This window comes from Oncorhynchus mykiss, chromosome 11, assembly GCF_057628025.1.
Source record: "Oncorhynchus mykiss isolate SJ-2025 chromosome 11, ASM5762802v1, whole genome shotgun sequence".
Lineage (NCBI taxonomy): Eukaryota > Metazoa > Chordata > Actinopteri > Salmoniformes > Salmonidae > Oncorhynchus > Oncorhynchus mykiss.
In genome coordinates this window covers 36,809,460-36,836,678 of record NC_143032.1, presented here as the reverse complement: position 1 = coordinate 36,836,678, position 27,219 = coordinate 36,809,460, and the positions used below count along the sequence as shown (strand labels likewise).

The 27,219-nt window shown below is 41.6% G+C and overlaps 1 protein-coding gene across 1 annotated transcript; it reads left to right on the top strand.

Moving 5' to 3' along the window:
- The first annotated feature begins 502 nt into the window (after positions 1-502).
- On the top strand, positions 503-3,319 carry LOC149979574 (uncharacterized). Its single transcript, XM_090189968.1, has 2 exons — positions 503-830; positions 962-3,319. Exons 1-2 carry the CDS (start codon positions 630-632, stop codon positions 1,343-1,345), a joined length of 585 nt encoding a protein of 194 aa, XP_090046094.1. The 5' UTR covers positions 503-629; the 3' UTR covers positions 1,346-3,319.
- Positions 3,320-27,219: the final 23,900 nt, after the last annotated feature.

Below are 27,219 nucleotides of genomic sequence, written 5' to 3'. Positions count from 1 at the left end.
CCAATCACAATGCCAAGCTATATATACCAACTGCCAACACCCACTCCTCACAGGTGTGAATTGTTCACTTAGAAATCAGAGCATTAGCACTATAACAGGCCACAGATGAGCTCTCTTGTTTTGGAGGAAAATGGAAGTCAATGGTGAAGCAAGAGCTAGAGCTAGAGGTGGAGTGAGTAAGAGGAGGACAAGGACGAGGAAGGACAGGGACGAGGAAGGACAGTCTCAGATGAGATCAGGGCTACATTGGTTGGCCATGCTCAACCATGGATTGAGTATGAGGGAGGCTGGGCAGAGAGTTCAGGCAAACCTTAGCCACTACATGGTTGCATCTATCATCCGTACATTCAGAAATGAGAACTGGTAAGTTACCTACCATCTACACTATGCTCTTTATGTATGTATACTGTAGTATACTGCAGTCCGACATATCAGTAGGCCTATATTACTCAGTGATTGTTGGCCAATGTTACAGTAATGTAATTTCATATTGAAAGAAAATTCATTATTTTAGCTTACTGTAACCAATCATATCATATTTGTGGATCTTCTGCAGAACTGAGAGACGGCCAGGCCATGGTGGAAGACACCGGCTGTTCAGACCAGAACAGGAGACCGCTATTGTGAACATGGTGGCGGCAAACAAAACCATTAGACTACGAGAAATCCAGAACCACATAATTGCAGACAACACAATATTCAATAACGGTCACCAGGTGGGCTTGTCTACATTGGACAGTGTATTACTGTACTGGATGAAACAGGTCTACAGGGTGCCATTTGAGCGAAACTCAGAGAGGGTTAAAGAACATCGCTATGAATATGTGCAAGTAAGTACTATACTGTGAATTTACTATCATATCAGCACTGTATAAACACATTACAGTACTGTAATCCAGTGTACTGTGCCTCACCATATTGACTGCTCTAGGTCTATGTCACATCTTGTTATCTGTTTCAGAGAGTCTTGGACCTGGATGCCACTGCAATTCAGCATGTTTATATTTACATTGATGAGGCTGGCTTCAACCTAGCCAAAAGAATGGGACGGGCACGGAACATTAATGGCCACCATGCCATTGTGAATGTCCCTGGACAGCGTGGAGGGAATATCACCATGTGTGCAGCCGTTAGCCAGCAAGGAGTCCTCCATCACCATGCCAACCTTGGTCCCTACAACACCGCCCTTCTCATCACATTCCTGGACACACTAAATGGCATTCCAGCCAAGCAGAAGGGTGGACCAGAGCAGCCCAGGTATGTTGTCATCTGGGACAACGTGAGTTTCCACCGGGCTGCTCTGGTCCGCAACTGGTTCATCAACTACCCACAATTTATTGTGTAACACTGATGGGATACTGTGTAAAACTGAAAATGCAAAAGGCATAAACCTACTGAAGGGATATTCATAGTTGTGTTTTGTGTTGAGCACGTCAGCATGTTGTTGGTTAGTAGACAGATCTATTCATATGACGCTGTACAAACAAAACGGGAACAACACAGGATGTTTTATTTAATGAATGGGGTTGCAGTCTGCCATGAAGTGTTCATCCATGTATGTGGGTAAGAGTCTAGCTACAGTTTAAAATATTATACATTTCTAATTTAGTCAGAAAGTTGTTTTTATTGCAAGTTAAAGCTTACTGTTAGCTAGCTAGCTGATGTTAGGTGGCTGGCTCTCTAGCTAACATTAGCGTTAAGTGTATGACCTGTGTAGTAATATTATCTCAGAAAGCTATTTGCATTGTTAGTTATAGCCTAATGTTAGCTAGCTAACTAGCTAACATTGAACCTATTTGATTGACTTTAGCTTGCTGTGACAATCGGTTTGTATTGCTGGTACTCTATGGATTGGGTTTATGGTTCATTGTTTAGCTAGCTGGCTACATGTCTAAATAAAAGACCCCAAGTTAAAGCGTACTGTTAGCTAACTAGCTGATGTTAGATGGCTGACTCGCTAGCTAACATTACATGTATGATCTGTGCAGTAATATTATCTCAGCAAGCCGTTTGCATTGCTAGTTAACCTCCCATGTATTAATGTTGAGTGAGTCTCTGATCCACCTCTACGCAGACGACACCATTCTGTATACTTCTGGCCCTTCTTTGGACACTGTGTTAACAACCCTCCAGGCAAGCTTCAATGCCATACAACTCTCCTTCCGTGGCCTCCAATTGCTCTTAAATACAAGTAAAACTAAATGCATGCTCTTCAACCGATCGCTACCTGTACCTACCCGCCTGTCCAACATTACTACTCTGGACGGCTCTGACTTAGAATACGTGGACAACTACAAATACTTAGGTGTCTGGTTAGACTGTAAACTCTCCTTCCAGACCCATATCAAACATCTCCAATCCAAAGTTAAATCTAGAATTGGCTTCCTATTTCGCAACAAAGCATCCTTCACTCATGCTGCCAAACATACCCTTGTAAAACTGACCATCCTACCAATCCTCGACTTTGGCGATGTCATTTACAAAATAGCCTCCAATACCCTACTCAACAAATTGGATGCAGTCTATCACAGTGCAATCCGTTTTGTCACCAAAGCCCCATATACTACCCACCATTGCGACTTGTACGCTCTCGTTGGCTGGCCCTCGCTTCATACTCGTCGCCAAACCCACTGGCTCCATGTCATCTACAAGACCCTGCTAGGTAAAGTCCCCCCTTATCTCAGCTCGCTGGTCACCATTGCATCTCCCACCTGTAGCACACGCTCCAGCAGGTATATCTCTCTAGTCACCCCCAAAACCAATTCTTTCTTTGGCCGCCTCTCCTTCCAGTTATCTGCTGCCAATGACTGGAACGAACTACAAAAATCTCTGAAACTGGAAACACTTATCTCCCTCACTAGCTTTAAGCACCAACTGTCAGAGCAGCTCACAGATTACTGCACCTGTACATAGCCCACCTATAATTTAGCCCAAACAACTACCTCTTTCCCTACTGTATTTTATTTATTTATTTATTTTGCTCCTTTGCACCCCATTATTTTTATTTCTACTTTGCACATTCTCCCATTGCAAATCTACCATTCCAGTGTTTTACTTGCTATATTGTATTTACTTTGCCACCATGGCCTTTTTGCCTTTACCTCCCTTATCTCACCTCATTTGCTCACATCATATATAGACTTGTTTATACTGTATTATTGACTGTATGTTTGTTTTACTCCATGTGTAACTCTGTGTCGTTGTATGTGTCGAACTGCTTTGCTTTATCTTGGCCAGGTCGCAATTGTAAATGAGAACTTGTTCTCAACTTGCCTACCTGGTTAAATAAAGGTGAAATAAAAAATAAATAAATAAAAATGTCCGGCCGTTTGTGCAACATCACTGCCTTCCTAAAAACCAGTTATGCATTAGGGGGAGCTATTAAAATTTTGGGATGAAAAACATTCCCGTTTTAAACAAGATATTTTGTCACAAAAAGATGCTCGACTATGCATATAATTAACAGCTTTGGAAAGAAAACACTCTGACGTTTCCAAAACTGCAAAGATATTGTCTGTGAGTGCCACAGAACTGATGTTACAGGCGAAACCCAGATAAAAATCCAACCAGGAAGTGCCGCATTTTTTTAAACCGCCTCATGCCAATGACTCCTTATATGGCTGTGAATGAGCTACGAATGAGCTTACGTTTTCCACGTATTCCCCAAGGTGTCTACAGCAATGTGACGTCTTTTTAGGCATTTCCATTGAAGAATGGTTGGGACCATATATAGCATGTGGTCACATGGTGTCTCCCGCAGAAAATCTTGCGTAAAATACTGAGGTAGCCATTTTTCCAATCGCTTCTTATGAGAAACCAATTGTCTCGACGGATATATTATCGAATACATATGTTAAAAACACCTTGAGGATGGATCCTAAACAACGTTTGCTGTGTTTCTGTCGATATTATGGAGTACATTTTGAAAAAAGTTTGGCGTTATAGTTTTAGCATTTTTACGGTCGATTTCTTAGCCAAGCATGATGAAGAAACGGGAGCTATTTCGCCTACAAAAATAATATTTTTGGAAAAAAGGAACATTTGCTATCTAACTGGGAGTCTCCTGAGTGAAAGCATCCGAAGTTCTTCAAAGGTAAATTATTTAATTTGGTTGCTTTTCTTATTTTCGTGAAAATGTTGCCTGCTGCCAGCAGAGCTAGCATAGCATTATGCCATGATAAACGTACAGCCAACGCTAGACAAGCATTTGTGTAACGCATATTTTGAAAATCTGAGATGACAGTGTTGTTAACAAAAGGCTAAGCTTGTGTTTGAATATATTTATTTCATTTCATTTGCGATTTTCATGAATAGGAAAAGTTTCTAGGGGTATGTCCGCTGCGTTATGCTAATGCATTTGAGGCTATGATTACGCTCCCGGATACTGGATTGCTCGTCGCAAGAGGTTTTAACCTCTCTTGGCTCTTGTATGGATGCCAATCACATTTGTCCTTGAGCACCAGGTTTTTGCATCTTCGTTCGGGAAATTAACCTCCGCAAACATGGTGCTGTGAACAAAAAAGCTAATAAGGGCACTCAATTAGATTTGTTTACTCAAACATTTTAACAATAGTAACATCTAATTGTTGGAGTTGAAGAAAATCTCTTCAAGTAAATAATACATTTTCTGTAATGTCTTTTACTGACAATTTACCTTGAAAAGAGCTAATGGGAAAACAGAACAAAATGGTATTGGCGCTTTGCATTCTACAAATGGAGTAATGGCATCCCAGCAAATCCCTCTTTGCACGGAAGTAGAGGGGATATGCGAAAAGGTTTGTCTTGTTCCTAAATGTTTTGTACACAATCAAAGTGTCTCCATGTTCCTCCACCAGCAGGTTTTGCACTAGGACAACTTCCTTGTTCCTCAACTGGACAGTTATTCCCAGTGGACATCTGTACAGAGAAGTGAGTGAACTGCATTTTTTATACTGCTATTTCACTGTTAGACCATTTGGGACTGGGCCATTGTCATGCTGCCTTTATGGTGTTTTCTTTGCATCTGACAGTGGGTTTTAAGTTTTAAGTTCCTCGGCGTACACATCACGGACAAACTGAATTGGTCCACCCACACAGACAGCATTGTGAAGAAGGCGCAGCAGCACCTCTTCAACCTCAGGAGGCTGAAGAAATTTGTCTTGTCACCAAAAGCACTCACAAACTTCTACAGATGCACAATCGAGAGCATCCTGTCAGGCTGTATCACCGCCTGGTACGGAAACTGCTCCGCTCGCTCTCCAGAAGGTAGTGAGGTCTGCACAATGCATCACCGGGGGCAAACTACCTGCCCTCCAGGACACCTACACCACCCGATGTCACAGGAAGGCCATAAAAATCATCAAGGACAACAACCACCCGAGCCACTGCCTGTTCACCCCGCTATCATCCAGAAGGTGAGGTCAGTACAGGTGCATCAAAGCAGGGACCGAGAGATTGAAAAACAGCTTCTATCTCAAGACGATCAAACTGTTAAACAGCCACCACTAACATTGAGTGGCTGCTGCCAACTTACTGATGGAAATTGATGTAAAAAATGTATCACTAGCCACTTTAAACAATGCCACTTAATATAATGTTTACATACCCTACGTTACTCATCTCATATGTATATACTGTACTCGATACCTTCTACTGCATCTTGCCTATGCCGCTCTGTACCATCACTCATTCATATATCTTTATGTACATATTCTTTATCCCTTTACACTTGTGTGTATAAGGTAGTAGTTGTGGAATTGTTAGGTTGGATTACTCGTTGGTTATTACTGCATTGTCGGAATTAGAAGCACAAGCATTTCGCTACACTCGCATTAACATCTGCTAACCATGTGTATGTGACAAATCAAATTTGATTTGATTTACTGTAGTAGTTTGTATCAATGATATCTAGAAGACACAATTCACTTACTTTTCGAAAAGCCTCTCCGGACAAGCATACCTTTACTGTAATTTGAAGGGGGTTCATGGAATTTTAGGGAGTGCGAAATAATCATCTGCTAACCATGTGTATGTGACAAATAAAATGTGATTTGATTTGTGTATCTCTTGGCCGCTCTTTCTGACAGCCTCCGTATAACCTGCTCTAAAGAATTGTTTGGTTTTCTTATTATTCTTTTTAACTGGCCAATAAAATTATTGAAAGGGAAGAAAGAGATATTGTCAAGAACGCCAAATGCTCATGCTGAAATGGCTGAAATGGGTTAGGCAATGCATGTTATGTTATGTTTTCCTTCCTATACAGGCAGCTGCAGTGGTCCACAAACAAAACCAGGAGGTTTCTATCATAGTCTGCGTGGTCTGCACACAAGGACACACTTAGGAAGATGGAAGCAACTGCAAGCAACATTAAGTTTTCATACATCACCCATGGAATATTCCCTTTTAAACGGTGCATACGAGAAATGTACGGAACTCAGTTGCCTTCCAACGGTCAGACTCATTCAGTGATCTGGGTTTTCTGTTGATTTCTGATGGAGTGTGAGGTCTTAGGTCAGGTGCATCAAAGCTGAGACTGAGAGACCAATAAACAGCTTCCATCTCCAGGCCATCAGACTTAAAACAGCCGGCCTCTGTCCGGTACTCTGCCCTGAAGCTTATTTGTCACTGTCACTAGCCGACCACCACCCGGTACTCTACCCTGCAACTTAGAGATTGCTGCCCTATATTCAAAGTCATTGAACACTTATCACTTGAATAATGTTTACATACTGTTTTATCCACTTACATGTATATACTGTATTCAGACCCATTGACATTTTCCACATTATTTACGTTACAGCCATATTCTAAAATAGATTTGAAATGTTTAAAAACTCAGCAAATCTACAAACAATACCCCATATTGACAAAGTGAAAACATTTTTTTAGAAATCTTAGCAAAAAACAGAAATCCCATATTTGCGTAAGTTTTCAATCCCTTTGCCATGATATTCAAAATTGAGCTCAAGTGCATCCTGTTTCCATTGATCATCCTTGAGATGTTTCTACAATTTGATTGGAGTCCACCTGTGGTAAATTCAGTTGATTGGACATGATTTGGAAAGGCACACACCTGTCGATATAAGGTCCCACAGTTGACAGTGCATGTCAGAGCAAAAACCAAGCCATGAGGTTAAATTAAATGTCCGTAGAGCTGAGACAGGATTGTGTCGAGGCACAGCCCTGAGGAAGGTTACAAAATAAATTCTGCAGCATTGAAGTTCCCCAAGAACACAGTGGCCTCCATCATTCTTAAATGTAAGAAGTTTGGAAGCACCAAGACTCTTCCTAGAGTTGGCCGTCCGGCCAAACTGAGCAATCGGGGGAGAAGGTTCCTTGGTCAGAGAGGTGACCAAGAAGCCAATGGTCACTCTGACAGAGCTCTAGAGTTCCTCTGTGGAGATGGGAGAACCTTCCAGAAGGACAACCATCTCGGCAGCATCCCACCAATCAGGCATTTATGGTAGAGTGGCCAGATTGAAGCCACTCCTCCAGTAAAGGCCCACTTGGAGTTTGCCAAAAGGCACCTGAAGACTCTCAGAACATATAAAACGAATTTCTCTGGTTTGATAAAACCAAGATTGAACTATTCCCTGAATGCCAAGCATCACGTCTGGAGGAAACCTGGCACCATCCCTACGGTGAAGCATGGTGGTAGCAGCATCATGTTGTGGGGATGTTTTTCAGCAGCAGGGACTGGGAGACTAGTCAGGATCAAGGCAAAGATAAACAGAGCAAGGTACAGAGAGATCCTTGATGAAAACCTGCTCCAGAGTGCTCAGGTCCTCAGACTGGTGGGCGAAGGTTCACCTTCCAACAGGACAACGACCCTAAGCACACAGCCAAGACAACACAGGACTGACTTTGGGAGAAGTCTCTGAATGTCCTTGAAAGGCCCAGCCAGAGCCCGGACTTGAACCCGATCTCTGAAGAGATCCACATCCAACCTTACAGAGCTTGAGTGGACCTGCAGAGAAATACAGGTGTGCCAAGCTTGTAGTGTCATACCCAAGAAGAATCAATGCTGTAATTGCTGCCAACGGTGCTTCAACAAAGTACTGAGTAAAGTCTTTGAACACTTGTGTAAATGTATATTTCAGTTAATTTGTATAAATTAGCAAAAACAATTTTTACCTGTTTTTGCTTTGTCATTATGGTGTATTGTGTGTAGATTGATGAGGGGGGGAAACTATTTAATCAATTTTAGAATTAGGCTGTAAAAATATATAGAACTATTTAAAAATACACCTTCAAATGTATGTCATATGTATAAGCTAGAAGTAAAAGCCTAAGTGTTGTCCATTAGTTTATTCCAATTAGGGGAGGGGTGGTATATATGTGTGTGTGTGTGTATGTATGTACAGTGGAGAGAACAAGTATTTGATACACTGCCGATTTTGCAGGTCTTCCTACTTCTAATTTTTGTCATAGGTACACCTCAACTGTGAGAGACGGAATCTAAAACAAAAATCCAGAAAATCACATTGTATGATTTTTAAGTAATTAATTTGCATTTTACTGCATGACATAAGTATTTGATCACCTACAAACCAGTAAGAATTCCGGGTCTCACAGACCTGTTAGTTTTTCTTTAAGAAGCCCTCCCGTTCTCCACTCATTACCTGTATTAACTGCACCTGTTTGAACTCGTTACCTGTATAAAAGTCACCTGTCCAACACTCAATCAAACAGACTCCAACCTCTCCACAATGGCCAAGACTAGAGAGCTGTGTAAGGACATCAGGGATAAAAGTGTAGACCTGCACAAGGCTGGGATGGGATACAGGACAATAGGCAAGCAGCTTGGTCGAGAATGCAACAACTGTTGGCGCAATTATTAGAAAATGGAAGAAGTTCAAGATGGCGGTCAATCACCCTCGGTCTGGGGCTCCATGCAAGATCTCACCTCGTGGGGCATCAATGATCATGAGGAAGGTGAGAGATCAGCCCAGAACTACACGGCAGGACTTGGTCAATGACTTGAAGAGAGCTGGGACCACAGTCTCAAAGAAAACCATTAGTAACACACTACGCCGTCATGGATTAAAATCCTGCAGCGCACGCAAGGTCCCCCTGCTCAAGCCAGCGCATGTCCAGGCCCGTCTGAAGTTTGCCAATGACCATCTGGATGATCCAGAGGAGGAATGGGAGTAGGCCATGTGGTCTGATGAGACAAAAATAGAGCTTTTTGTTCTAAACTCCACTCGCCGTGTTTGGAGGAAGAAGAAGGATGAGTACAACCCCAAGAATATCATCCCAATAGTGAAGCATAGAGGTGGAAACATCATTCTTTGGGGACGCTTTTCTGCAAAGGGGACAGGACGACTGCACCGTATTGAGGGGAGGATGGATGGGGCTATGTATCGCGGGATCTTGGCCAACAACCTCGTTCCCTCAGTAAGAGCATTGAATATGGGTCGTGGCTGGGTCTTCCGGCATGACAATGACCCGAAACACACAGCCAGGGCAACTAAGGAGTGGCTCCGTAAGAAGCATCTCAAGGTCCTGGAGTGGCCTAGCCAGTCTCCAGACTTGAACCCAATAGAAAATCTTTGGGGGGAGCTGAAAGTCCACATTGCCCAACGACAGCCCCGAAACCTGAAGGTCCTGGAGAAGGTCTGTATGGAGGAGTGGGCCAAAATCCCTGCTGCAGTGTGTGCAAACCTGGTCAAGAACTACAGGAAACGTATGATCTCTGTAATTGCAAACAAAGTATTATTATTATCTGTATTAAGTTATGCTTTTCTGATGTATCAAATACTTCTGTCATGCAATAAAATGCAAATGAATTACTTAAAAATCATACAATGTGATTTTCTGGATTTTTGTTTTAGATTTCGTCTCTCACAGTTGAAGTGTACCTATGATAAAAATTACAGACCTCTACATGCTTTGTAAGTAGGAAACACTGCTGATTTTGCAGGTTATCAAATACTTGTTCTCCCCACTGTATATATATGCACACACACACATATATATATATATATACAGTACCAGTCAAAAGTTTGGACACACCTACTCATTTCAAGGGTTTTTCTTTATTTTTTACTATTTTCTATATTGTAGAACAATAGTGAAGACATCAAAACTATGAAATAACACATATAGAATCATGCATACCCCAAAAAATGCTCAACAAATCTAAATATGTTTTAGATTTTAGATTCTTCAAAGTAGCCACCCTTTGCCTTGAGAGCTTTGCACACTCTTGGCATTCTCTCAACCAGCTTCACGAGGAATGCTTTTCCAACAGTCTTGAAGGAGCTCCCACATATGCTGTGCACTTGTTGGCTTTTTTTTCTTCACTCTGTGGTCCAACTCATCCCAAACCATCTCAATTGGGTTGAGGTCCGGTGATTGTGGAAGCCAGGTCATCTGATGCAACACTCCATCAGTCTCCTTGGTCAAATAGCCCTTAGACAGCCTGGAGGTGTTTTTGGGTTATTGTCCTGTTGAAAAACAAAATGATAGTCCCATTAAGCACAAATCAGACGGATGGCATATCGCTGCAGAATTCTGTGGTAGCCATGCTGGTTAAGTGTGCCTTGAATTCTAAATATATCAGTGTCATCAGCAAAGCACCCCCACACCATCATACCTCCTCCTCCTTCATGCTTCACTGTGGGAACCACACATGTGGAGATCATCTGTTCACCTACTCTGCGTCTCACCAAAAAACAGAGATTGGAACCTAATGTCCATTGCTCGTGTTTCTTGGCCCAAGCAAGTCTCTTCTACTTATTGGTTCCATTAGTAGTGGTTTCTTTGCAGCAGTTTGAACATGAGTCTCCTCTGAACAGTTGATGTTGAGATGTGTCTGTTACTTGAACTCTGTGAAGCATTTATTTGGGCTGCAATTTCTGAGGCTGGTAACTCTAATGAACGTATCTTCTGCAGCAGAGGTAACTCTGGGTCCTCCTTTCCTGAGAGCCAGTTTCATCATAGCGGTTGACGGTTTTTGCGATTTCACTTGAAGAAGCTTTCAAAGTTCTTGAAGTTTTCCGGATTGACTTCATGTCTTAAATTAATGATGGACTGTCATTTCACTTTGCTTATATGAGCTGTTCTTGTCATAAAATGGACTGGTCTTTTTCAAAATAGGGCTATCTTCTGCATTTTCTTCAGTAATCCACAGGCTCAAACACAGTCCCAACAGGCAGACAAAAAATCCAAACTGTATCCGTAAAGTTCATAGAAACATGTCAAATTGTTTTTAGCCTAAATGATCGATAATATTTCAACAGGACAATAACGTTGTCAATATAAAAGGTAAACAAGAAAGGCACTCTCTCGGTCGCGTGCATGAAAAAGCTCTGATGACACGGCAGGTTCCATTCATTCCGACTGCTCTTACTCCCAAATTTTTCAGAATACAAGCTTGAAACAATTTCTAAAGACTGTTGACATCTAGTGGAAGGCATAGGAACTGCAATTTGAGTCCTAAGTCTATGGATACTGTAATGGCACAAAACAAATCCTACTTTCTGAATGGATTTTTCTCAGGTATCGCCTGCCACATCAGTTCTGTTATACTCACAGATACTATTTTAACAGTTTTGGAAACTTTAGAGGGTTTTCTATCTATTATATGCATATCCTATCTTCTGGGCCTGAGTAGAAGGCAGTTTAATTTGGGCATGCTTTTCATCCAAAATTCCAAATGCTGCCCCCTACCCTAGAGAAGTTAATTGAAACGCATTCTAGGTGACTTCCTCATGAAGCTGGCTGAGAGAATGCCAAGAGTGTGCAAAGCTGTCATCAAGGCAAAGTGTGGCTGCTTTGAAGAATCTCAAATATAAAATAAGTGTTGATTTGTTTAACACTTTTTTGGTTATTACATGAATCAATGTGTGTTATTTCATTGTTTTGATGTCTTCACTATTATTCTACAATGTAGAAAATAGTAAAAATAAAGAAAAACTCTTGAATGAGTAGGTGTTTTAATACTTTTGACCAGTAGTGTATATTTACAAAAATATATATATGGGTGACTGGAAATGATGCAGACAATTACATTGATTGAAGCTACAATCTATCTGCACCAAGCTGCACCATTCATAGAGTATGACATATGCTTAGAAAGTATTTGTGAATAATTCATGTAGTGCTTATGAAGCCTTTATATATGCTATATAAAGCCTTTATAAGTTGTACTGTTTAAAGTGGGACCGGATATAAGATGATTTCAGGCAGGGCCTCACGTGTATCTGCTCCATGTGACATACCTGCTTTTGACCAGGCCTGGGTTCAAATACTATTTCAAATATTTGAATTAGTTCCACATACATTCCAAGTAAGTATTCAGATATAGTTTATTTTAAAAGACAAGTAGTTGGATATTTTTATGTATTTGGAAATACACTTGGAAAGTATTTGAAAATACTCTAAAACACCAGCTCAGCTACACTCCCATGTGTTTGAAAATAGTATTTGAAATAAGTATTCGAAAATACTCTCACATATAATTTTGTTGAATATATATATATATTTTTTTTACCAGATAGTCAAATTTTATTAATGTATTAGTATACATCCAAAAAGGCCAGAGGAGTTCAAGGGGTTCACAGAGCTTTCTCACTGGGTGAAGTGGCTTCCTGCTGGAGGCTATAAGGGGCTGTTGGGCAGATTAACGACCTGGTACTGAGAAGTAGAAGCCTTTAGGCAGGATGTTCTGAGGAACCGGATGAATGGAGGTCTATGAGTGTGTTTCATTCACCCTTAATCTAGTGGTAGTGTGTACCCCCACAAGGACGATTGTTTTTCATAGGACATCATGTACTAGTTTAAAGGGAGGACTGGTGGGACACATACAACAAATGTAATTTGAAAAGGATAAATTGCCACTTCTGAAGCTAAAACTATAGAATATTCTCCTGACTGATAGAAGTGCTATGTACTTTGCCCAACCTCTCCAACCTCCCTCGGAATGTCTGTGAGTCAGCGACCATACCCTGTACTGTACACTTCCCAGTCACCAGGGTGGCAGCTGTGGTGGTCCCAGGCCCAGAGCCATGGAGTTATTTCGGTGCAACCAGGGCCCAGTAATGAGATGCATACTTGTGTGTGTCGCTGGAACACAGAGAGTCCCTTCTTGTACACTGCGGCTCTGCTCTGCAGCCCTCCCCTCTCCACGGGCTAACAGAACCAGCCATTCACAGCCTTAGATCCCAGGATTCAGTGTTACACTGCAGCACATGATACACGCCCGCCTACCAACTCTCTAATCAGCCCTATTTACACATGCGGTGACAAATAAAACAGACATTTAATCTCTGAGGGCTTTTAGGAGCAAACAAAGACTATCATCTATTTATTCAATTTGGATCATAATTTAGGGTTACTGTTGTAACCCCAGTTCTCTTGTAATAGGAGTGAGATGAATTACATTGAGATTTCCTCAGAATCACTAATCGGGTAAGAACCAATCACACACGTCTGTCGAAGCAAATAAGGTGAGCCCCTCTAATTATAAGGTGCCTCTCGCCCACCCTCTGGTCATTCTTGAGCATGCATCTCTTCTTTGCGCTCTTGGATGCAGGGAAATGCCTTGATACATCTCACTCTTATAATCAGACAACCCTACAGTAACCCTACATTCTCTTTCAAATACACATTTTGATTTATCACATTGGGATATTGCCAACTCCTGTATTGTAGACATGCTCTCCGAAGCCAGGTAGTCCCAACATATCAACCCTCAGAAGCTACGACACTGAGGACAGTATGCGCCAACAAAGGTGCAGTGTTGTCCAGTCGGTAGAACCTTATAAATGTATGAGGGGAGGCCAAACATTCCGCATTATGAATCTCTTGTAAGGAGATGCCTTTGATCAGTGCCCAAATGGTAGCCATACCTCTGGTGGAGTGATCCCTCAGGCCCTCTGGGGGCTGTAAACCCTTGCTATTATAGGCCAATATATTAGCCTTTATTATCCAATGGGAAAGCCGTTGACGAGAGAGGGTATTTGGTATTGGTATTTTATTAGGATCCCAATTAGCTGTTGCAAAAGCAGCAGCTACTCTTCCTCGGTACCACACAAAACATGAAACATAATGACATAATACAGAACATGATTAGACAAGAACAGCTCAAGGACAGAACTACATACATTTTTAAAAAGGCACACATAGCCCACATATCGATGAATACGCACAAACTATCTAGGTCAAATAGGGGAGAGGCGTTGTGCCGTGAGGTGTTGCTTTATCTGTTTTTTGAAACCAGGTTTGCTGTTTATTTGAGTAATATGAGATGGAAGTTCAATGCAATAAGGGCATGATATAAAACTGTAGGTTTTCTTGAATTTCTTCTGGATTTGGGGACTATGAAAAGACCCCTGGTGGCATGTCTGGTGGGATAATTGTGTGTGTCAGAGCTGTGTGTAAGTTCACTATGCAAACAATTTGGTATTTTCAACACATTAATGTTTCTTACAAAAAGAAGTGACGCAGTCAGTCTCTCCTCAACTCTTAGCCAAGAGAGATTGGCATGCATAGTATTTATATCAGCCCTCTGATTACAATTAAGAGCTAAACGTGCCACTCTGTTCTGGGCCAGTTACAGCTTAACTAGGTCTTTCCTTTCAGCGCTGGACCACCCAACTGGACAATAATCAAGATTAGACAAAACTAGAGCCTGCTGAATTTTTTGGAGTGTGGAGTCAAAAAAGCAGAGCATCTCTTTATTATGGCTAGACCTCTCCCCATCTTTGCAACCATTAAATCTATATGTTTTGACCATGACAGTTTGCAATCTAAGGTAATGCCAAGTAATTTAGTCTCCTCAACTCGTTCAACAGCCACACCATTCATTACCAGATTCAGCTGAGGTCTAGAACTTAAGGAATGATTTGTACCAAATACAATGCTCTTAGTTTTAGAGATGTTCAGGACCAGTTAATTACTGGCCATCTGTTCCTAAACAGACTGCAACTCTTTGTTAAGGGTTTCAGTGACTTCATTAGCTGTGGTTGCGGATGCGTATATGGTTGAATCATCAGCATACAGTACAGGACACACATGCTTTGTTTAATTCCAGTGGCAGGTAAAAATAGAAAATAGTAGAGGCCCTAGAGAGCTGCCCTACGGTACACCACACTTTACATGTTTGACATTAGAAACACTTCCATTAAAGAAAACCCTTTGAGTTCTATTAGATAGATAGCTCTGAATCCACAATATGGCAGAGGTTGAAAAGCCATATCACATAAGTTTTTTCAACAACAGGTTATGGTCAATAATATCAAAGGCTGCACTGAAATCAAACAGCACAGCTCCCACAATCTTCTTATTATCAATTTCTTTCAACCAGTCATTTGTGTCAGTGCAGTACATGTTGAGTGGCCTTCTCTATACACAAGCTGAAAGTCTGTTGTTAATTTGTTTACAGAGAAATAGCATTGCATTTGGTCAAATACAATTTTTTCCAACAGTTTGCTAAGAGCTGGCAGCAAGCTTATAGATCTGCTGTTAGAACCTGTAAAGGCCTCTTTACCACTCTTGGGTAGTGGAATTATTAAGGCTTCCCTCCAGGCCTGAGGACAAAGACTTTCCTCTAGGCTCAGATTAAAACTATGACAGATAGGAGTGGCTATAGACTCAGCTACCATCTTCAGTAGCTTTTCATCTGAGTTGTCAATGCCAGGAGGTTTGTCATTATTGATTGTTAACAATAATTTTTTCACCTCTTCCACACTAACTTTCCACAATTCAAATTTGCACTCCTTTCATTATTTGTTTTTTTATGCATGAATATAATTTCTCACTATCTTTCGTGAGCATTTCCTGCCTAAGTTTTCCCACTTTGCCAATTAAAAAATTATTAAAATAATTGGCAACATCAAATGGTTTTATGATGAATAAGCCATCTGATTCGATGAAAGATGGAGTTGAATTTGTCTTTCTTAAAAATATGTTTATGTTTGTATGATCTCTTATACACTATTTTAGGCCCAGCTGTTGGAATTTTGGCTTTCCAGGATATATCCACTATATTGTGATCACTGCATCCAATGGGTACGGTTATAGCTTTAAAACAAAGTCCTAGAGCATTAGTAAAAAATGTGATCAATACATGTGGATGATCTTGATCCTGTAGTGTTTGTAAACACCCTGGTAGGCTGATTAATAATCTGAACCAGATTACAGGCACTGGTTACAGTAAGAAGCTTCCTCTTGAGTGGACAGCTTGATGAAAAACAGTCAATATGCAGGTCCCCAAGAAAGTAGACCTCTCTGTTTACATCATATACACTATCAATCATTTCACACATATTATTTAGATACTGACTGTTAGCACCTGGTGGCCTATAGCCACACCCCCCCAAAAAAGGCTTTAGATGTGCCAAGTGAACCTGCAACCACAACACTTCAATAACACTTGACATAAGATCTTATCTAAGCATTACAGGGATATGGCATTGAATATATACAGCAACACCTACCCCATAAGAATTTCTCTCTCTTCTATAAATGTTATATCCTTGTATTGCTACTGATGTATCATCAAATGAATTATCTCGGAAATGGTTAATATATGAATGTTATCTGATGTTAGCAAGTTAATGATTTCATTAACCTTATTTCTAAGGCTAGATATATTAATATGGGCTATTTTCAACCCTTTCCTGGGTAGTTTACCAGAGATAGACATAATATTGAAAAGAGCAGACATAGCAAGAGAAAAAATATACATTCAGCAGTCCATTAATCAATTGGTGTGTGTGTGTGCTGTGGGGTTGAGGCTACGAACCGATAGGCTTGGCTCTCTCATCCCTTCCAGGCTTCTGGAAGGTCCATCTTCCTGTGGTCCATCTTAAATTTCTCAGAGATCATTTCCCTCACTTTGTCTTCAGACTCCATCGAGGTCTCATGTGGAGATCCGTCCACAACCATGTTGTTTCACCTTGATTGTCCCTCGAGATTTATCAGTCATTGTTATCATAGATTCACACGCCGAACTGAGGTCCTCTCTCAATGACTTACAGATTACTGTCATCTTGCCGTTCTCCTATTTCAACTCGTCGAGCTGACCCTGGGAGAACTGCAAATTGGAACAGTAAGGCGACCCAAGAAACAAAGAGTTGGTTTCTCTAGCGTAATGCTCTAGTTGTATCCAAGTACATGAGCAAAGCGTGTACTGGACATAAACGGCGGAGATGCTCTTCTTCCATTGAAGTGAAGGGCGGTGGGTGGAAAGCCACAAGCACTAAGGCTAGACAATTATAATTGTCGCTGACCTTAGGCATATTGGCGGAGTTAGCCAGCAGGGTTACCTTGGAGAAACCTGGGGCAAACTGTAGGCACGAATGGTGGACTGACAGTGCCTGCAGCTCACTCACTTGCTTTGCGGACATAAGGGCAACCAGTAAAGGGGTTTTGAAGGAGAGATATTTCATCTCCATGCTTTCCAGCGGCTCAAAAGGCTGCTGAGAAATAGCCTCAAGCACAATAGACAGGTCCCAAGACAGGGCTAATGGCTTGGAGACTGGGCGTAAGCGACGCTCTCCCTTCATGAAACAACATAAGAGGGTGTTTCCCTACTGTGTTATTGTCAAAGCCTTTATGACAGGCCAAGACAGCAGCTAAAAAGACCTTAACAGCAGACAAAGCCTTCCGTCTGTCCAAAACGTCCTGCAAGAAGCATAAAACCTTAGGTACAGAGCATTGGTAAGGACTGATTGGTTTGCGGTCAGACCACTTCTCAAAAATGCACATTAAATGGGTCTAGGCACTCTGGATAGCCCCAATAACTTTGAGGGGCAAGTCTGTCACATCCAGATCCATACTTTCAGGGGCCAGCCCAGAGGATCATGGATGAGTGTGAAAAATCTCTCTGTTCGCTTGGGTCAGAAAATCCCTGTGTAACGGCATTTGCCAGGGCTCGTCATAAAGCAGGGGAATGATCGCCACTAACAAGAGCTTCCCTGGCCACCGAGGGGCTACCAAGATGAGGGATAAGCTTTGTTCCCTTACTCTGACTAGAGTGGAGAGTACAGTGAACCCGATAAGAGAGTTAGTCAAGAGCTAGCCAAGTCTCAGTAGCTAGCCAAGTCTCAGTAGCTAGCCAAGTCTCAGTAGCTAGCTGACCCTAGCTACCACCGAAAACTTGGTGAGTAGAAAAAGTAAAAGAGCTAATTCTACACAAAGCTAAACTTTCCTTTTGGTCAGTTGGTCAACACAAAGGACGAGAGCTGAAAAATCCTGCATTCGGCCTGAGAACATATGCAAGAAGACAGGGATCAGGTTGTGCTGAGGAGAGCTTCAAAAGAGTAGTGCTCTTCGCAAGGAAGAAAGGTGAAAATAAGCAGAGGGTGTGCCTTTCTTCACCTCTCAACCTGTCTGTCTCAGACAGACGTGTGTGACTGGTTCTTCCCTGTTTAGTGATTCTGAGCTAATCTCAATGTAATACTAGTATTTGATTTGGTAGACAAAGACAGAATCTAATTTGGTCGACACCGACAGAATTTGAGGACCTATTTACACTTCCTTCAAGATCCAACATGATTATCCCACAATCATCCTAAAATAATTCAGTCATTCACATAATGTGTGCTGTTTTCACAGTCTTCTAAACTGAAAGAATGCACCCAGTCAACCTTGTTGGTGGTATGTGTCCAATTTGTGTGAGTTCGGCTCCTCTTTGTATAAAACTATCATTTGTGGATGCACATGATTCTATGATGCTCTTCCAAAGCTAGTCATCCTGGACAAAAAGCACCATATTAGATGAGAGACAGTGCACGCCAACGCCCTGCAAATTATAAGCTTTTATCCGATTGTGGTTTCTTTGAGAAAGAAAAGAGGTTGAGGCTTCAGCTGTTCCGGGGTTAACGTCACAAGGCATGCTGTTTCTCAGATCTCTCTCTTTGACAATGACACCACAGCTATGTCAGAAACCCAGAGAGCGAGTGGGAGGTAAGACTGGCTCTGCACACACTGGTTGGCTCCACAGTGTCTCAGACTCCCAAAAATGTAATGACAACTATCCCTAAGACATCTCAATTCACAATGAATGAGTGAATCAATCATTTTCAAATGACGCAAACCATTATTAGATCAAAAGTGCTGCATCATCTAGCTCAATTGTGGTATCATGAATCTGTCCATGTGTCAGCCCAGTCACATAAAACAAAAAGGCACTAAAATATAATGTTTCTATGTTAGTGGTTTAACAACTGTCACTCCTGCCCTCAATCTGAAATCATATCACCATTCTAAAGAGTGGTATCAAAATACTGAGTTACATTTAACTATGCATTGACATTTGTCAACATTTACATTTTTATATGGTGTCCATATAAGGACAGCCTCAGTGTCAGCAGAAGGACACCGTAATAAACTGCAAAGGCAAGTCCAGATCGGAACAAATAATAATGTCCTTACTAAGGGTTGCATGTTAGGTACTTTAGTTCCAGGGCATCCATTTTGATCCCCCAATACTCATTCAAAAGTGAATCAGTTTGTAGTTGAGCATGCTGAGCATCGGTACTAATTGTGAAGACCAGAATTGAGGGACTTGTTTTCAAGTTCACCAACGTGCTCTCAGCCTGCCACAAAACAAACTACTTGTGAAAGCTCAACGGTTTCATGTTCAGATGTGGAGTAAGGCCACTGACGGATAAACCTTAAACAGTTTGATCATTAATAATTCCCTTTATCAACTCACTCTGCTTTCCGTTTGCAATACCCATGTTTTAACAGAACCATGAGCAGCAAGTTCGCCCCTCTCCAATTCATTTCCAAAATGCTGACATCCCTCCAGAGATCTCACAACACCCAACCACATGGTAGCCGAGGTCAGCCATAATATTGTGTAGTGTTGTTGTGTACATTTTATAGGCCTATATAGTATCTTCATCAGAAAGAGGTACTGCAGATTGTGACTGTGAAGAGGAAATAATGTAATCAGTGTCCCCCCACCAGGTTTATATGGACTAATTGCCAAAACTATAATTGGTATAAGACCAATTATAGAAGAATCTGGCAATTTTAGCTTTTGCATAGCTGTATAGCTGTACCCCTTTCCTGCAGTGGAATGACCAAAGCGAATGGTATTAAAAATGTTCATAATTAATATACGTTATTTCAAAAAACCTGCTGAAAATCTGGTGTTTCTATGTCAAACTTTGTTATATTTCAGTTTTCTGTGTTGTATATAAAGTGTAATATTGGGATACAAACTCAAAATGAAATACATTTCAACTCTATATCTGACATGTTACAGGTGTCTTCTTTTTTAAAAATCCCATAACCATGTGTGTGAGGTGTATACTTTTGTTTCAAGTTTCAAGTTGATTTGTTTAAGACTACCAAGAAACACTCTGTGTGACCCTGATTTAGCCCACTGTAGTAAAACTATATAAACATCTAGCCATGTATCTGAAGTAAGACACTATGTCACCAACCAGTATGAAATCTACTCTCTAGCCTATCTATATCAATTGTTTTCACAGAATTATGCTTAAATACTGCTGGTGTTTCCATGGTTGAGCGTATTGCACTTTGAAAGGAAAGTGAAGAGGAAACCGTCACTCTATTTTAAGACCAGGTAGCCGCATTCTGTGAATATGTATGCGATGTGATGACAACCATCATTCCTAGAAATGTCAGTGTGGTGATAACACGGAAGAAGTCAAAGCATATATATCCACAACTTCATGTCTCTCTACACATCGAGTCTGAAAATTTCACATGCTGGTCCTATGTAGCAAGGTTAACCACAATATAAACAGAGTTTTTGTAGTCCTCGTGACATTTTCTTTCTCTGAAATGTTTGCTCTTCCACGTACTGCCACACTAGGCTACATTTTGCAATTCAAAATATGTTGCTTTGTTGAAAACTTTGTCTTGCATGCCGTTATTATTAAAACCAGTTAAATGTAATGTCAAAAATGTAGATGACTTCAAAGGTATTATTTATCATGAGAGGGTCATAAACAATTCCTAGTAACACTTTTACTGCCAGAAAGAGATTAAAAAAAATTATCATTTAAAAAAAAAAAAAAGTATACATTAATGAGATGTAGTCACTTTTGAGGACACAAGATTCACACACACCTGCATTTTCTCTTCTTTAGCCACCTGATCTGCTTGTCTCTCTAACCCTTTTACCCTTTCTCCTGGCTCTAGCTAGTTAGTAGCTACCAGGGTTTTGCAACATGTTTCTTAACACTATCACCTTTAATTACGGAAACTCACCAAATGGAAACTGAGATGAAGGGGAAAATTGTCAAAAAAGAATAATGTAATGAACAGAAGAAGTTCAAAGATGTTGGACTTGGGGATGATCGGTATCAGAGCTGTCAGTAGGTCTGACAGGGTATTGACCAGGGAGAAACCCCAGGGCTGTCATGGCCCTTAATATATGTATACAGAGGATGATCTTCCTCTAACAATGACTCACAAAGTCAACCTCCACAAGATATGCAAAGTTTGAATAGAGAACCAAACATTTACAGCAAAACCCCAACCTTTCGTTTCACATTTCCATCATCCTCCCCCCTGTGTAATTGTGACTAATATTGACTCTCTGACATTTTCTTTTAAATTAAAGAATGACTTGTTTGTATTGTTTTTTTTTTTTTCACACATTTCGACGGCAACGTCTGGGGTTTGCTTTTTACGACAGATTGTAACAACGGGGGTGTTCAGATCCCTTTATGAACAGGAAACAGGCAGACCAGGCAGATTTTGAAAACAGGCCTTTATGGTCACTCTCAGCTCTGTGGATAAAACCATACTTATCATTTGGATATTCTCACTTGAGTCCTCGTGAGTAATGGCAGTAGCTCAGCAGGCGATGCTAGTCAGTTGATGACTCACTGAAGTCACTTCTCATCAAAGCACTTGAAATAAGATGCAGTGAAGTGCTGGAAGTGGGGAGGTCTACAGTGGTGAATGCCTCCTGCCTGTTCAGTAGAACTTAACAGTATAGTGTGTGTGGGCAATGCTAACATTTCTAAAGCTCAGAAAGGTTTATCTTAGCCTTTTGAGCCTCAAAGCCAAGAATACCATAGGTCTTTGATTAAAGACCGCCCTTTGAATGTACATTGGAAATGAATTGCCTTTTACTATGTTTTACCATCACGAGTTATTCTAAGAAACCATCCTAACCCAACGAAAGTGATGGGTTTAAATGAAATAAAAGAGGCAGGCCAAGCATGTAGGCCAGTGAAACATGCTTCCTGGAGAGTGCATTCCCACTTGTGGGCGGATCAGCGAGGATGGAGGGAGCGAGTATCAGCCTGCATCAGGGTTTGAATCGGGAGTGGGCATACTTGGAGCACACTCTCCTGCCAAGTGGATACACACGCACGCACAGAGCATTGCATGTCACCTACAGGACGAATGGCCAGGCTCACAGGACACCTAAAAAATGCCATGATTGCACGATTTACACACTAAATTGCAAATGAATAGGTTTCATGGCATGGCATGCACACATGGATATTAATATACACATCATGCACACAGCAGCCAGGCCAGCCACAACCTGATCTATAAAATAAAGACATTACATGAGGGGTGGTCTGAGTGGTCATTTTGATTGAGGATGAACTAATAAGGACACATTCATGCTTAATAGGTCTGTTCTACTTATATTAACATTAAGAGCTCACAATCACTTTATTGGTCAACTGTACAGAAGGTCCAACCAAAATATGACTTCCGCTTTATAACCCAACCCTACGAAAGACACACATACACACACAGGTCGGAGAGGTGCGGTGGGATGTCATTGTCGGTGGTTAAGTGCCTTGCTCATGCACAACGGCATCTTGGATTTGACACGACCAAACCTCCAGGTCGCTAGCAACCTCCCGGTCGCTGGCTCGCCTCTCTAACTGCTAGGCTACCTGCCGCCCATCACTGTACAGGGTCCTCACTATCCTCATTGACCTCACTGCAAGGTTAAGATCTCTATTTATAGGTGGTGAGAACAGTGACGTGGAGTGAGGTCAGTGGATGGGTGTGCACTAGCTATAATTTACTCACAAATAAACTTTGATGAAGCCCAAGTTCACTATACAACAGATAGCACCAACAACCAGAATGACATAGGCAAAATTGACAAACAATTTTCACCAAAAGCAAATACCGATGTAGCCAAGATGCATAAGCAATAGCCTCCGATGGCGGCATAGTTCATATCATCTGAAGAAATGCCACCCTGCTCAACTCAGCTCAGTCATAGACAGATATAACATGCACATTTACAACCAATAGTTGGCACTAGAATATCAATATATTTCAACGCAAACTTCATAATGTAATGTAATCGAACCCACAAATGCTGATGCTCCAGATACTCAACTAGTCTAAAGGCGGACAGTTTTATTGCTTGTTTAATCAGAAAAGCAGTTTTCAGCAGTGCTAACATAATTGCAAAAGGGATTTCTAAAGATCAATTTGGATTAGCTAAAACAACGTGCCATTGGAGAACAGGAGTGATGGTTGCAGATAATGGGCCTCTGTACGCCAATGTAAATATTCTATAAAAAAATAAATCTGCCATTTCCAGCTACAATAGTCATTTACAACATTAACATTAACTGTATATATATGGTGTGGGGTGGCATTTCTTTGGGGGGCCGCACAGCCCTCCATGTGCTCGCCAGAGGTAGCCTGACTGCCATTAGGTACCGAGATGAGATCCTCAGACCCCTTGTGAGACCACATGCTGGTGCAGTTGGCCCTGGGTTCCTCCTACTGCAAGACAATGCTAGACCTCATGTGGCTGAAGTGTGTCTGCAGTTCCTGCAAGAGGAAGGCATTGATGCTGGACTGGCCCGCCCGTTCCCCAGACCTGAATCCAATTGAGCACATCTGGGACATCATGTCTCGCTCCATCCACCAACGCCACGTTGCACCACAGACTGTCCAGGAGTTGGCGGATGCTTTAATCCAGGTCTGGGAGGAGATCATTCAGGAGACCATCCGCCACCTCATCAGGAGCATGCCCAGGCATTGTAGGGAGGTCACGTGGAGGCCACACACACTACTGAGCCTCATTTTGACTTGTTTTAAGGACATTACATCAAAGTTGGATCAGCCTATAGTGTGGTTTTCCACTTTAATTTTGAGTGTGGCTCCAAATCCAGACCTCCATGGGTTGATAAATTTGATTTCCATTGATAATTTTTGTGTGATTTTGTTGTCAGCACATTCAACTATGTAAAGAAAAAGTATTTAATAAGAATATTTCATTCATTCAGATCTAAGATGTGTTATTTTAGTGTTCCCTTTATTTTTTTGAGCATTGTATATATACACACACATGTGTGTGTGTATGTATGTATGTATGTATGTATGTATGTATGTATGTATGTATACACACACATACACACATGTACACACACTCACTAAAGGTGGCAGTAATAAAGCCTCTCTTTAAAAAGCAAAACCTTGACCCAGAAAATATAAAAAACTTTTGAAAAAACTATTTTTAAAAAACTATATCGAATCTTCCATGCCTCTCAAAAAGTTTAGAAAAAGCTGTTGCGCAGCAACTCACTGGCTTCCTGAAGACAAACAATGTATACGAAATGCTTCAGCCTGGTTTTAGACCCCATCATAGCACTGAGACTGCACTTGCGAATGTGGTAAATTACCTTTTAATGGCGTCAGACCTAGGCTCTGCATCTGTCCTCGTGCTCCTAGATCTTAGTGCTGCTTTTGATACAATTGATCACCACAATCTTTTGGAGAGATTGGAAACCCAAATTGGTATACACGGACAAGTTCTGGCCTGGTTTAGATCTTATCTGTCGGAAAGATATCAGTTTGTCTATGTGAATGTTTTGTCCTCTGACAAATCAACTGTACATTTCGGTGTTCCTCAAGGTTCCGTTTTAGAACCACTATTGTTTTCACTATATATTTTACCTCTTGGTGATGTCATTCGAAAACATAATGTTAACTTTCACTGCTATGTGGACGACACACAGCTGTACATTTCAATGAAACATGATGAAGCCCCAAAATTACCCTCGCTAGAAGACTGTGTTTCAGACATAAGGAAGTGGATGGCTACAAACCTACATACATACCTACACGTACGCTACGGCCACAAGACGCAGGCCTCCTAATTGTCCCTAGAATTTCTAAGCAAACAGCTGGAGGCAGGGCTTTCTCCTATAGAGCTCAATTTTTATGGAATGGTCTGCCTACCCATGTGAGAGACGCAGACTCGGTTTCAACCTTTAAGTCTTTACTGAAGACTCATCTCTTCAGTAGGTCATATGATTGAGTGTAGTCCGGCCCAGGAGTGTGAAGGTGAATGGAAAGGCTCTGGAGCAACAAACCGCCCTTGATGCCTCTGCCCGGCTGGTTCTCCTCTCTCCACTGGGATTCTCTGCCTCTAACCCTATTACAGGGGCTGAGTCACTGGCTTACTGGTGCTCTTCCATGCCGTCCCTAGGAGGCGTGCGTCACTTGAGTGGGTTGAGTCATTGATGTGGTCCTCCTGTCTCTGTTGGAGCCCCCCCCCCCCCCCCCCCTCTTGGGTTGTGCCGTGGCAGAGATCTTTGTGGGCTATACTCGGCCTTGTCTCAGGATGGCAAGTTGGTGGTTGAAGATATCCCACTTGTGGTGTGGGGGCTGTGCTTTGGCAAAGTGGGTGGGGTTATATCCTGCCTGTTTGGCTCTGTCCGGGGGTATCATCGGATGGGGCCACAGTGTCTCCTGACCCCTCCTGTCTCAGCCTCCAGTATTTATGCTGCAGTAGTTTGTGTCGGGGGGCTAGGGTCAGTCTGTTATATCTGTAGTATTTCTCCTGTCTTATCTGGTGTCCTGTGTGAATTTAAGTATGCTCTCTCTAATTCTCTCTTTCTCTCTTTCTTTCTTTCTCTCTCTCGGAGGACCTGACCCTAGGACCATGCCTCAGGACTACCTGGCATGACTCCTTGCTGTCCCCAGTCCACCTGGCCGTGCTGCTGCTCCAGTTTCAACTATTCTACCTGTGGCTATGGAACCCTGACCTGTTCACCGGACGTGCTACCTGTCCCAGACCTGCTGTTTTCAACTCTCTAGAGACGGTAGAGATACTCTCAATGATTGGCTATGAAAAGCACACTGACATTTACTCCTGAGGTGCTGACTTGTTGCACCCTCGTCAACTACTGTGATTTTTATTATTTGACCATGCTGGTCATTTGTGAACATTTGAACATCTTGGCCATGTTCTGTTATCATCTCCACCCGGCACAGCCAGAAGAGGACTAGCCACCCCTCACATCCTATTTCCTCTCTAGGTTTCGTCCTAGGTTTTGGCCCTACTAGGAGTTTTTCCCAGCCACCGTGCTTCTACACCTGCATTGCTTGTAGTTTGGGGTTTTAGGCTGGGTTTCTGTACAGCACTTTGATATATCAGCTGATGTAAGAAGGGCGATATGAAATTTTTTATGTGTATATATATATATATATATATATATATATATATATATATATATATATATATGTACACACACACACATGTGTATGTATATATACACACATACATATACAGTGCCTTGCGAAAGTATTCGGCCCCCTTGAACTTTGCGACCTTTTGCCACATTTCAGGCTTCAAGCATAAAGATATAAAACTGTATTTTTTTTTGAAGAATCAACAACAAGTGGGACACAATCATGAAGTGGAACGACATTTATTGGATATTTCAAACTTTTTTAACAAATCAAAAACTGAAAAATTGGGCGTGCAAAATTATTCAGCCCCTTTACTTTCAGTGCAGCAAACTCTCTCCAGAAGTTCAGTGAGGATCTCTGAATGATCCAATGTTGACCTAAATGACTAATGATGATAAATACAATCCACCTGTGTGTAATCAAGTCTCCGTATAAATGCACCTGCACTGTGATAGTCTCAGAGGTCCGTTAAAAGCGCAGAGAGCATCATGAAGAACAAGGAACACACCAGGCAGGTCCGAGATACTGTTGTGAAGAAGTTTAAAGCCGGATTTGGATACAAAAATATTTCCCAAGCTTTAAACATCCCAAGGAGCACTGTGCAAGCGATAATATTGAAATGGAAGGAGTATCAGACCACTGCAAATCTACCAAGACCTGGCCGTCCCTCTAAACTTTCAGCTCATACAAGGAGAAGACTGATCAGAGATGCAGCCAAGAGGCCCATGATCACTCTGGATGAACTGCAGAGATCTACAGCTGAGGTGGGAGACTCTGTCCATAGGACAACAATCAGTTGTATATTGCACAAATCTGGCCTTTATGGAAGAGTGG

Excerpts from the sequence above, each read along its gene's own strand:
- LOC149979574 (XM_090189968.1), top strand. The coding sequence starts at position 630 with ATGGTGGCGGCAAACAAAACCATTAGACTACGAGAAATCCAGAACCAC. Across the intron at positions 831-961 it reads ATCGCTATGAATATGTGCAA|AGAGTCTTGGACCTGGATGC; the intron begins GTAAGTACTATA and ends TATCTGTTTCAG.